Source organism: Pseudonaja textilis, chromosome 2 (assembly GCF_049901715.1).
Source record: "Pseudonaja textilis isolate UNSWEBS1 chromosome 2, rPseTex1.2, whole genome shotgun sequence".
Lineage (NCBI taxonomy): Eukaryota > Metazoa > Chordata > Lepidosauria > Squamata > Elapidae > Pseudonaja > Pseudonaja textilis.
This window is the reverse complement of record NC_141991.1, coordinates 1,352,905-1,365,396: the sequence shown is the minus strand read 5'-3', so window position 1 is coordinate 1,365,396 and position 12,492 is coordinate 1,352,905. Positions and strand designations below refer to the sequence as shown.

Sequence of the window (12,492 nt, the reverse complement as noted above, 5' to 3'; positions counted from 1 at the left end):
TTCAGTTGTGGGTGCTTCATCACTGGGATTTTTTTTTTAAAAAAACAGACAGCCACTTGTTTCAAATGCTACAGGGCCTCTGGCTTGAGCAGGGTGTTGGTCTAAGACCTATAAAGACACCTCCATCTGTATTCTGAATTTCAGATTTGGGAGATTAAAAAAAAAAACACTTTATTTTTCATACTGCCTAACCACCCATCTCCCTCAGTCTTCACCTAACATTTGATTCCTTCTGACTATGTTAACATGTTGTTTTTCTGGCAAGTGAGGAATTTCATGACAAAAACAAAAACAAAAACCCAGCAGAGACAAGGGGTCAAACTTCATCCTTACAACTCTGTTAAGTTGCAAAGGCCAGTTTCAAAGTTATCCTGTACCCTCCCCCCCCTCCCCAAGAGTGCCTGAAACCAAAGGAGGTTCACTTTCTCCTTTCCAATTTTCATTCCACCCCTCATACAGATACACACACACACAACTTTAAAAGTCTTTATTTTTCATATTTCTTAACCACCCGGTTCCCTCACCTAACACTTGATTAATTGTGATTTTATTGACATATTGATTTCTTGGCAAGTGATGGCGTTTTATTGGGGGGAGAGGAACCAGCTGAGATAAGGGATGAAGCTTCATTCTTACAGTTTCGTTAAGTTGCAGAGGCAAGTATCGAGCAGTTATCTTGCCCCCCCCCCCCCCAGGAAAAAGTGCCTGGAACCAAAGGAGGTTCACTTTTTCCTCTCCAATTTGCACGTAACAACCCCCCTCCCCCAATACAAACACAAAGGAAATTTTCCTTTGGTTTAGTTGTCCTTCTAGCAAGCGAAGCTTCGGGCTCAGCTCCAGGGACAAGGAGCGCCCTCTTGGAGGGACCTGAAAGAAAAGGTTTGGGGATGGATCCTCCGGGAGAAAAGCTCGATGGGACGGGGGTGCTCCCCCGATGAGCTCGATGGGAGTCAAATAGGACTTGATGGCACTTAAGGAAGCCCAGAATAAAATGAGAACATCTTTCAAACGCCTTCAGGTAGAACGAGCAATACGGCTATTATGTCGCTAGATGGCGATCTACAGAGGAAACAACCCTCGCGCGTATAAAACAGGCAAGGGCGACAAAGCTATTCTAGGGAAGAGAAAGAGAGGAAAGAGTTGAAACGATAGAGGATTGGATTGCTAGAGAAGTTATAAAGGAGAAGTGAAGGGCAGAGGAACCTCCGCTTCCGGGTCAGCCACGGGAGGATGATGGCGTCTCAGCGGAACCTTTTGTGCTGCTTGAAGGGGTCGAAGCGGCTCCTGGGAGGTGAGTGGAGGGCAGGTCGGAGGAGAAGCCGGGAGCAAGTCGGGCCCCCGCGGCAAGGAAGCAGCGAAGGGACAAGGCTGAAACATATGGGCTGCTGCTTCGTATTCTTTCTTTCCCCAAACGTTATTATCCTTTTGCTGCATGATTTAAAACTCGTGCCTGCGATTTTCTGCTGGGAGATTTGGGACATTTAAAAAGTCTTTATTTTTCGTATTTCTTAAAGGGCTCCCTCATCCTTCATGTAACACTTAATTCCTTGTGATTTATAGTTGTTTTGATGGAAAGCGAGGAGTTTCATGGGGAAAACGGATATTTTGCATAGGATTTGGGAACTAGTGTCTGCACCTTTCTAAAATTAGATCAAAAAATTTGAGTAAATGCACTTCTCGAACATTTTGCACACTGAAATAAATATACGTAGATGTCTACAAACATATAAATTCATAGGTCTTTATTTCTGCGTGAATATGCTTGCATATTTGTCTGATCTACCCAGGCCAGAAAGAGAATTTTTTGAGATTAAACTACAGTGTTGGGTTTTTTTCATGCAAACATAGGGGCTTTTTTTGCTGCTTTCTCATGTACTACACTAGTGCTTACACAATAATGTAACTTAACACATTAATATGTATCTTACAGACAAGGAGGATGCCAAGAAGAGCAGCTTGGACAACAGAGAATGAGAAACTGCATTAAAATGTAAAACAAGCCATCAATTGAAATATTTTCCATTTTCTCTGCAAATTGTAATAATAACTTTCCTTCTTCCTCAGCAGATGAGAGACAAGGGAGAAAATAACAAGAAGAAATTTTTCGCCTGGAGAAAATACAGTATCTGGAACTCAAAAAAACATTGCATGAAAATAAAGAAAAAGAGGGATATACCTGGTGGTTAGTGGGAAGAAAGAGGTCATTTGGATAGCCAAAATGAGTTGGCATAATTTAAAACCTTTGAGAAAGAAAATAATGGGTTGAATCAAAGAACCTCCAAATCACAAATATTTTTTGCCTCCTAAGGAATATTTTTCCAAAAATATCAGTTTTGGGAAACACGTCACAGACTGCTTATTGTGGAAAAAAACACAGCTTGCAGATCAAAACTGATTATGCATGAGAGGATCCACCTAATGAAAACTCATACAACTATTTGGAGTGTGCGAAAAGCTTTACTCAGAAAAGCTTCCTCATGATTCATTGAATGACCCATTCTGGAGAGAAAATCTACTAGTGCTGCCAGTACAAGAAAAGATTAAGCATGAATACCAATGTGGTGAGACAAAAGAGGACTCAGGCTAGGGAGACAAACTTTGTATTCCCTGATTGTGGGGAAAGTTTCACACAGAATTCTGATCTGGTAATACACCAGAAGACTCACACAGAAGAGAAACCATATAAGTGTTCCGAATGTGGAAAATGTTTCATTTGGATTTGTCACCTGAACATACACCAGATGACTCACAAAGGAGAAAATCCATATAAATGTCAAGATTGTGGGAAAAGTTTTAATTGCAATTCTCTCCTGGTAGAACATCAGAGGAGACACATAGGAGAGAGACCATATGAGTGTCCTGATTGTGGGAAAGATTTCTCTCGGAAAGCTAACCTGGTGAAACACCAGGGGACTCACACAGGAGAGAAACCATATAAATGTCCTGATTGTGGGAAAAGTTTCAGTCACAATTCCTACCTGTTGAATCACCAGAGGACTCACACGGGAGAGAAATTGTACGAGTGTCCAGATTGTCGGGCAAGTGTCCGTTGTAAATCTGAACTAGTGAAGCACCGAAAGAGTCACAGAGAAGAGAGACTGTATCAGTGTGTGGATTGTGGGAAATGCTTCCCTCGAAATTCCAAGCTGTTGATACACCAGAGAATTCACACGGGAGAGAAACCATACGACTGTCTGTATTGTGGAAAAACCTTCAGTCAGAATTCTAACCGGGTCATACACCAGAAAACTCACATAGGAGAAAAACCATATAAGTGTCCAGATTGTGGGAAATGTTTCAATCAGAATTCCTACTTGATGAAACACCAGAGGATTCACAGTGGAGAAAAACCGTATAAGTGTCTTGAATGTGGGAAAAGTTTCAATCGGAAATCCCATTTGGTGATACACCAGAGGACTCACACAGGAGAGAAACCATATGAATGTCCAGATTGTGGGAAAGATTTCCGTTATATGTCTACCCTTATAAATCATGTAAAGTTACACATAGGGGAGTAACCTTTCAAATACCCAGATAGCAGACAGTGTTTCGCACAAAATTCCTCCCTTACCACACACAAGAAATTCTTCCTGAGGTAAAATTTGATGTAGGTAGAGGAATCTTGAATTTCATTTTTTGTCTCTCAATGGAAGCCCAGTTGAACAACATTTAATTACTTGCATGTTTCTTTTTAGTGAAACTTGTCTTAGTGTCTAATGAGTGAGGAATAGACTAGAACAGAATAGAATAATAAAGTTGAAAGGGACTTTGTATGTCATCTAGCTCAACCCATTGGTCAAGAAATCGACTTTATATTATTTCTGACACGTGGCAGTTGAGTCTCTTCTTGAAAGCATAACTACTGAAGGCAAAGCTGTTCCATTGGTTGATTGTTCTTGCTGTCAGAAAATGTCTTCTTAGTTTTAGTTTTAATCTTTCCTTGATCAGTTTCTATCCATTTTTCCTTGTCTGACCTTCGAGTGCTTTGGAAAACAGATTGCTCCCGTCCTGTCTGTGACAGCCCCTCAAATATTAGAAGACTGTTATCATGTCATTGCTGGTTCTTCACTAGACTAGCCATGCAAGCACCGTTCTTCATATGTTTTAGCCTGCAGGCTTCTTATCTGATCTGAGCTTCCTTTCTATAGCCCAGTGCAGTAGTTCAGTTTTACGGAACCGAGGGGAACTCCTTTGCTGGGTGAGAGAAAGTGAGCATGGATCTCTAGAAAGCATGCTTGCTGCCTTGAGTTATTTCTATGTATAATATAAAGGGCGATGTAAACTATGTGGGTTTGTATGCATTTATTTTTACTTGGGAAGAAAATATATTTTGCTGCCCAACTCTCACAGTTTAGAGCAGTAAAAACTTAATACAGAAACCAATAAACCCCATATATAGCAATAGGCAAAATGCAAAGCTTCATATATACTTTCCTTGTACCTATAGGGCATATCTAGCAAGGTTGATAGCAATTTAATGGTCTGGGAATCCCAAAATCATGATTTTTGCTTTTGTTCAATGTATAAGTTAATTCGGCCTCTTGGCCTTAGTAATTATTTTCGTGACTGGTGCCATTCTTGCTTGGAACTCACAGGCATTAAGTTGGAGAAGTTCATCTCAGGATTAGTGGCATATAAATTAAATCAGTGGCCCCCAACTTTTTTTGTGCCACGACCCGGTACCGGCATCACAAAATGATCCGCGGCCCGGTACCGGCATCAGCACGCATGGCAGGGCGAGCCGAGAGTCCGGCCAGCCAGCTGTCCCCCACTTCTCCCCACCACCTTCAACTCCTCCTTTGTACCTTTGTCGATGGGCTTCAGGACGGTCGCTCGGCTCGCCTTACCTTGGGTGCTGAAAGAATCCTCGCGCCTTAGTTTTGTTCGAAGCCGCCCCCTCCCTTCGATGAAACTAAGGTGCGAGGATTCCTTCAGGACCCAAACGCTGCTTTCCAACCGGAAAAGCTCACCGGAAACACTTTCTCATCAAAACAAGATGGCGGCCCCCAGCAAACCGGCAGCCTGGTAGAAAATGTTCCATGGAGCGGTACCGGTCTGTGGCCTGGTGGTTGGGGACTCCTGAATTAAATGAATAAAAAACCACCTGCTTCCAAATTAAGCTGATGCAGGGTCAGCAATGGACTAAAAATTCAGTACAAATATTTAAAGAAAGGGGCTAGGTTCGTGGCCATCTTATCTCACCTGGTGGATGGATGCAAAAATAAGAAAGGTGGGATATTAGTGACAGGTGCCCTGGTGACTCAGTGGTTAGAATTCAGTTTTGCTGGCTGAATCTGCCCACAGCCTGGAATTTGATCCTGACGAGGCTCAAGGTTGACTCAGTCTTCCATCTCTCTCAGATTGGTATAATGAGTTGAATTGTTGGGGACAATAAACTGAAAGAGCTATGAAGCACTTGTGGGTGGTATCTTATTCTAAGCGCATAATAAAGAAACAACTTTAAAGCTGATGACCAGTATCTTCAGTTAACACTTGTAAAGAAACTAATCCAGTGCAGCTTGCACAACAAAGGTGTTACATGGGCAATCTAGGGACTCCCATGAATGTGTGCGAAGCTACATTCTTGACCAGTTGAAGTTTTTGAGTGGTCCAATGCAGGGATTCAAAGAGGAGGTGACCAAGGCATGGGTGACCCGTGTGCAAGGCCTCCCTTTTTGAACCTATGACCATGGGCATGCTGCAGTGGTCTTTTAAGCGTGAAAAATGGTCCTGTCGCTTTTTTCATGCCATTGTAACTTCAGATGGTCACTAAATGAAGTTGTAATCGAGCACTCGGTCTACTTAATTGGATATCACAGAATGGATGACCTCCCCTAGCAATTTCATGTAGATGTTAAACCACTTTGCTTACTGAGGACAAGCCTGACATTTCCGATGCCGTTGCGACTCCAGGACCCCAGGACCCCGTGGGTCATTAAGTGAGGGCCTCTTCTGATCGTTATGTGGAAAGAGGTGGGAGTTCCAGGCCAGCAGGTGAGAGCTACGGGGAAGTGGGTGGCTTCCAGGCCTGCTCCTTTCTGGGCCTGGGAGAGGAATTGAGAGCCAACTATTGAAGCCCAGGACTTTTTAGATCAGCTTTCTACAAACTAGCACCCTCCAAATGTTTTGCCCATGCTGCCTCGGAATATTCAATGGTAGAATGTTAACTTCTCTGGAAACTGGGAAGGCAGCTGACAGAAATTCTGGCCTCTAGTGAGATTCTGACCCTGCAAGAAAGCAAATGGAAAAATAATGTCTCCTGTCTAGATGTGTTTGGAAGCAATGTGTGTGGGAGCTTCAAGGTTTTGTCCTGTATTTCATTCTATTAAAGGGATATGAAGGAGGCAATCGTTTAAGGCTGCACATACAAACAAGACCTTTTTCAATTTTTATGATGCAGCACCTGGCTAATCTTGTGAAGGTAAGGATTAAGCATCACTCTTCAAGCTTCTGTCAGTTGCAAAGATAGTTTCAGGGAGTTATCCTGCACCCCCAAGATGAAGAACTGGCTGGAAGAGTCTTTGCTTATTTATCCCCAAGGTCGGTGCGCTTGTTGCCTGATGGCACTTTGCGTTTAGGTAGGTAGGTAAGTAGGTAGAAAGAAAGAAAGGAAGAAAGAAAGAAAGAAAGAAAGAGAAAGAAAGAGAGAAAGGAAAGAAAATAAAAGAAAGAAAGTATGAATTCTTTATTGGCCAAGTGTGATTGGACACACAAGGAATTTGTCCTAGTGCAAATGCTCTCAGTATACATAAAAGATACATTCGTCAAGAATCATAAGGTACAACACTTAATAACCGTCATAGGGTACAATAAGCAATCAAATCATACTAGGAAACAGTCAATATAAATCATTAGGATATAAGCAATAAGGTTACAATCATAAGTGGGAGATGGGTGAAAGGAAGGATGGGAGCAATAGTAATAGTAATGCAGACATAGTAAATAGTTGGAGAGTATTTAGGGAATGATTTTTTTTAGCAGAGTGATGGCATTTGGGGAAAAAACAGTCCTTGTGTCTAGTTGCAGTTGGAGTGACAATGAGGGCTTCCCTACAAGACCCGATAGGACAGACTAGGACTAGATGGTCCTGTTATAAAGTATGAATTAATAAAATTATAGTCAAATGATTGTTTAATAATGATATCAGGCTATATAATTGTTGATTGATAATATGAACTATTATGCAATATAACTACAATGGAGACTATGAAATGGATGCACAAAAAAAAAGTGATAAACCAACCGATAGACTGTCTGTAAACTCATGAAGGAAAGGATGATGTTTTTATGTTTTATGTGTTTTTGTTGTTAAAATTAATAAAACTGTTTTCAAAAAAAAAAGAGGAGTTGTTAAAAACTGGAGGTTTTTAAGAAGAGACGGGACAGCCCCATGTCTGAAATGGTGTTGGGCCGTGATGGCGAACCTATGGCATGCATACCACAGGTGGCACATTTGTGCGGGCACACAAGCCCCAGGCAAACTTACCTCACTGTATGTGTACGCCTCACAGCTGATTTGCAGCCTCCCAGAGGCTTGAAGGAAGCCTCTGCAGCCTTTGCAGGCTGAAAAATAGGCCCATTTCATTACTTCCTGTATTTCCGGAAATACCGGAAGTGACGAGCAGGCCCATTTTTCAGCCTGCAAAGGCTGCTGAAGCTTCCCTCAAGCCTCTGGGAGGCCCAAAAGGGCCAAAAATCAGCTGGGAGGCACAATGAAGTCAAGGGGGGGCAGCAGGGGTGATTGTGTGCACATGCGCAGGGGGCATGGGGGGCACGCATTGCCTTCTGGTTGGCACAAAATGCGCACACAATTTTTGGCACATAATGATGAAGGAGAGTGGCTTGAAGCAAAGAACCTCCAAGTAAGAAACATTTTTGGCCTACTCAAGACTGCCAAGAATGGGGAAAATCGAACTTGTAGATCACAGGTGATTATGCACGAGATGAACCACCCAGTGAAAAACAATACAAATATTTGGAGTGTAGCAAAAACTTTACTGGAGAGAAATTTGACAAAAGATTTAGCATGCATACTAGAACGGTGAGACAAAAGAGGACTCACACAGGAAAGAAACCATATGAGTGCCCAGATTGTGGAAAAGGTTTCAGTTTGAATTCCCACCTGGTGGAGCATAGGAGGACTCACACAGGAGAGAAACCATATGAGTGTCCTGATTGTGAGAAAGATTTCTTTTGGAAATGTGACCTGGTGAAACATCAGAGGATTCATACAGGAGAGAAACCATATAAATGCCGTGATTGTCAAAGTTCCAGTCAGAATTCCTATCTGGTGATACATCAGAAGACACACACAGGAGAGAAACTGTACCGGTGCCTATATTGTGGGAAAGGTTTCAGTTGCAGTTCCGATTTAGTGAAACATCAGAGGACTCACACAGGAGCAAAACCACATAAATGTCATGATTGTGGGAAATGCTTTAGTCAGAAACCCTACCTTGTGAAACATCAGATGTCTCACACAGGAAAGAAACAGCATGAGTGTTCAGATTGTCAGAAAGGATTCAGTTGTAATTCCGATCTGGTGAAACATCAGAGAACTTACACAGGAAAGAAACCCTATGAATGTCCTGACTGTGGAAAAGTTTCAGTCAGAATTCTTATCTGGTAAAACACCAGAGGACTTACAAGGGAGAGAAACCATATATGTTGTAGTTGAGCAATGAGAGGCTAGACCAGGGCATGGGTGCAACAAATACTTTATTGTGACAATAAAGGACTGAGCGTGCTAACCAAGCCTGGAACTGGCTCGCAGCGATCAGCGACTGGTTGAACCCCGCAGCCTGCTTTTATAGCCGGCTGCTGGGGGAAACCAGCCAATGAGGAACAGCAAACGCCCCCGCAGCGTGAGCGGACCTGGGTGGGAACTCTTGCAAGTTCCAGGGACATAACAATATACATGTGCAGATTGTGGGAAAATTCTTCATCATAATTCTCACCTGGTAGTACACCAGAGAATACACACGGGATAAACGGTATCAATGTCTGGATTGTGGGAAAAGTTTCATTTGAAATTCCAACTTGCTTATTCACCAGAAGACTCACAGGAGAGAGAAATCATATGAGTGTCCTGATTGCGGAAAAAGTTTCAGTCAGACTTCCAACCTGGTGCAAGACCAGAATACTCACAAAGGAAAAAAACTGAATGATTGCCTGGATTGTGGGAAAAGATTCAGTTGGAATTTCCACCTGGTAATACATCAGAAGACTCACATGGCAGAGAAAATGTACATGTGTCCAGAATGTCAGGAAAGTTTCATTTGCAAATCTGAACTGGTGAAGCACCGGAACACTCACAGAAAACAGAGACTATATGAGTGTCTGGAGTGTGGGAAATGCTTCCCTCAGAATTCCAAGCTGGTGAGACACCAGAGAACTCACACAGGAGAAAAAACACATGAGTGTCCAGATTGTGGGAAAAGTTTCAGTCAGAATTCCTACCTGGTGAAATACCAGAGGACTCACACAGGAGAAAACCCATATGAGTGTCTGGAGTGTGGGAAAAGTTTTATTCAAAATTCCTACTTGGTGATACACCGGAGGACTCACACAGGAGAAAAACCTCATGAATGTCTCGAATGTGGGAAAAGTTTTAGTCAGAATTCCAATTTGGTGAAACACTGGAGGACTCACACTGGAGAGAGACCCTATGAATGTCCAGATTGTGTGAAAGATTTCAGTAGTAGGTCTGGTCTTATAAATCATGTAAGGTTACACATAGGCGAGTAACCATTCAAACACCCAGATTGCAGACAGATTTTTCGCACATGATTCCTCTCTTTTCACACACAAGAAATTCCAAATGAGGCAAAATCTGATATGTGTAGAGGAATCTTGTATTTTGTTTCTTGTCTCTTGATTGGAAAACACAGCTGAGTAATTAACCATTTAATTTCTAGTATGATTCTTTTTAGTGAAACATGTTTTAGTATCAAATAAGGAATAGAATAGAATAACAAAGTTGGAAGAAACTTGGTATGTCAACTAGTAGTCCAACCCTCTACTCAAGCAGCAGGCCCTATTCCATTTTTGACAAGTGGCTGTCCAGTCTCTTCTTTAAAAGCCTCCAGTGATGGAGCAACCACAACTACTGAAGGAAAGCCGTGGTTGATTGTCGCCACTGTCAGAAAATTTCTCATTAGTTCTAGGTTGATTCTCTTCTTGACCAATTTTTGTCCATTGTTCCTTGTCTGGCCTTCTGGTGCTTTGGGAAATAGCTTGTCCCCTTCTCTGTGACAGCCTTTAAGATGTTGGAACAGTGCTATCATTTTACCGCTTGTCCTTCTCTTCATTAGACTAGCCATGCCCAGTTCTTGCAACCGGTCTTTGTATGTTTTAGCCTGCAGGCCTCTAATCTGATCTGAGCTTCCTTTCTCTGCCCCAGTTCAGTAGTTCAGTTTTATGGAGTTGAGAGGGACCGCTTTGCTGAAAGCGAGCGTGGCTCTGTATCATGTATGCTTGCCACCTTGAGTTTTTTCTATATAAAATAAAGGGGGATATAAACATGTAGGTATGTATGTATTTTTATTTAGTAAGAAAATGTATATGGCAGCCCAACCCACATGACTGTTAGAGATTAAACCTTGATACGGAAACCAATCACCCCATATATTGCAAATAGCAAAATGCAAAGCCTTCACATTTAACATGTACTTGCTCTGCAAATAAAGGGCACCTCTGGCATAGTTGATGGCATTTGGATGATCTGGGTGATTCTTGCTTTTGATTTTTGCTTTTGTTCGTATTGGAGGTTAATCGGGCCTCCTGGCCTTACTAACTACATTCATTCCCACTACCATTCCTTCTCCAAATCCTTTCTCCTTGCAAGGACTTAAATTGGAGAATTTAACTGCAGGATTAGCAGCATATAAATTTGATAATTTAAGAAATGCCTAGAACTTCAGTGCCTCAAGCAACTTGCAGATGGGCAGCCTCAGTGGGGCCTTTTTTCAGATTCATTACTTTTTCCTCGGGTTTCTTTAAGTTAGGCAGCCACTCATCTTATGACAAACTCTGGCCAGCTCCTGATCAATAAATTAAAGACCATGTTAAAACCAAATATATTAAAACAAAAACATGGCTCCAAATCAGTCTTCTGATATGCACTCCTCTCTTCTTATCCCAGTGCTTAAGGGGAGAGCTAGAGCTTTCTTCCTTTACGGAAGACCAGGAGGATAAAGGCCTGCCCTTCGTTTGCAGGGACTAAAAAAAAAAGTTCACTCAATCTATTCCAACTTCTCGTAAAAGAAAAAGATATTGCAAAGTTGGAATTGATTGTGTGAACTTTTTTTTTTAGTCCCACAAACTTTTGTTTTCCTGCACACTATGGCAAGAAACGTGACAGAAAAACGTGACAGAGCTGTAAATCAGGTAGGCAAAGAAATGGTTGGGGTGGGTGTTGGCAACCCACGGCTCCAGAGCTGCATGCGGCTCTTTCATCCCTCTGCTGCGGCTCCCTGTCATGGTAGATGGATGAAAGAGCTGTTGCCCTGTCAGCGTTGGCGATGGCTGGAACCTTAGTGCGGAGCAAAGCCCGCCTGCACTTTATTTTTATTTATTTTATTTATTTGATTTGATTTGATTTGTCAATTGTTTACAAGATAATAAGTATAAGTGTATACATAGTTATGAATACATGAAATGGGTACATATAAGAAAAATAAAAGAACCAATAGGACAGGGACGGTAGGCACGTTGGTACGCTTATGCCCGCCCCCTACAGACGTCTTAAGAAAGGGGTGAGGTCAATAGTAGACAGTCTGAGGTTAAAGTTTTTGGGGTTTGGGGAAGAAACTACAGAATCAGGTAGAGTATTCCAGACACTGACCACTCTGTTGCTGAAGTCGTATTTCCTGCAATCAAGCTTGGTGCAGTTAACCTTGAGTTTGTATCTGTTGTGTGCTCTTGTGTTGTTATGGTTGAAGCTGAAGTATTCATTGATGGGTAGGACATTGCAATGTATGATTTTATATACCATGCTTAAATCAGACCGAAGACGGTGTAATTCAAGGTTTTCTAGTTCTAGAATTTCAAGTCTGGTGGCATAAGGTATTCTACAACGAGTAGAGGAGTGGAGAACTCTTCTTGTGAAATATTTCTGGACTTTCTCAATTGTGCTAATATCAGATACGCAATGTGGGTTCCAGACTGATGAGCTGTATTCAAGTATTGGTCTAGCAAATGTTTTGTATGCTCTAGTTAGTAGTGTGATATTACCAGAGAAAAAGCTACGTAGGATTAGGTTAACAACTCTTAATGCCTTTTTGGCTATGTAGTTGCAGTGGGCTCTAGCACTTAGATCATTAGAGGTGAGTATTCCAAGGTCCTTTACAGAGCTTGGATCATCAACAAGATCTTGACTATTCAGCTTGTATTTTATTTTCTGATTTTTTTGCCAATATGTAAGACAGAGCATTTATTTGTTGAGATTTGAAGTTGCCATCTGTTTGACCATTCTGATACATAGTCAAGGTC

At 41.9% G+C, this 12,492-nt stretch overlaps 4 protein-coding genes across 10 annotated transcripts in view; all 4 read left to right on the top strand.

The window, feature by feature from the left end:
- LOC113451459 (uncharacterized) overlaps positions 1-5,470 on the top strand; it is a 126,837-nt gene extending 121,367 nt beyond the window's left edge. Inside the window, exons 1-3 of one of the 6 annotated variants that reach the window (XM_087928422.1) lie at positions 1,225-1,291; positions 1,931-1,990; positions 2,068-5,470. In XM_087928422.1, the coding sequence (XP_087784548.1) occupies positions 2,547-3,518 (972 nt within the window). In that variant the 5' untranslated portion in view covers positions 1,225-1,291; positions 1,931-1,990; positions 2,068-2,546 and the 3' untranslated portion in view covers positions 3,519-5,470. Of the gene's footprint in view, positions 1-1,224; positions 1,292-1,930; positions 1,991-2,064 lie in introns of those variants that run through there. The other 5 variants (XM_087928426.1, XM_026722850.2, XM_026722849.2 and 2 more) reach the window with 5 other exon arrangements.
- The window catches only part of LOC113453925 (uncharacterized), a 125,128-nt gene that overhangs the window by 77,233 nt on the left and 35,403 nt on the right, over positions 1-12,492 (top strand). The gene's annotated exons all lie outside the window — the stretch shown is intronic.
- The window catches only part of LOC113451462 (uncharacterized), a 106,587-nt gene that overhangs the window by 77,248 nt on the left and 16,847 nt on the right, over positions 1-12,492 (top strand). Inside the window, exon 1 of one of the 2 annotated variants that reach the window (XM_087928242.1) lies at positions 1,225-1,291. The exons of the other annotated variant lie outside the window; for it this stretch is intronic. The gene's annotated coding sequence lies outside the window, so the exon portion shown is untranslated. Of the gene's footprint in view, positions 1-1,224; positions 1,292-12,492 lie in introns of those variants that run through there. 2 annotated transcript variants of the gene reach the window in all.
- Positions 8,027-10,701, top strand: LOC113451466 (uncharacterized). Its single transcript, XM_087922951.1, is given in 3 exon segments — positions 8,027-8,600; positions 8,603-8,666; positions 9,168-10,701. Coding segments are annotated over 3 exon segments (1,218 nt in total). The 3' UTR covers positions 9,748-10,701.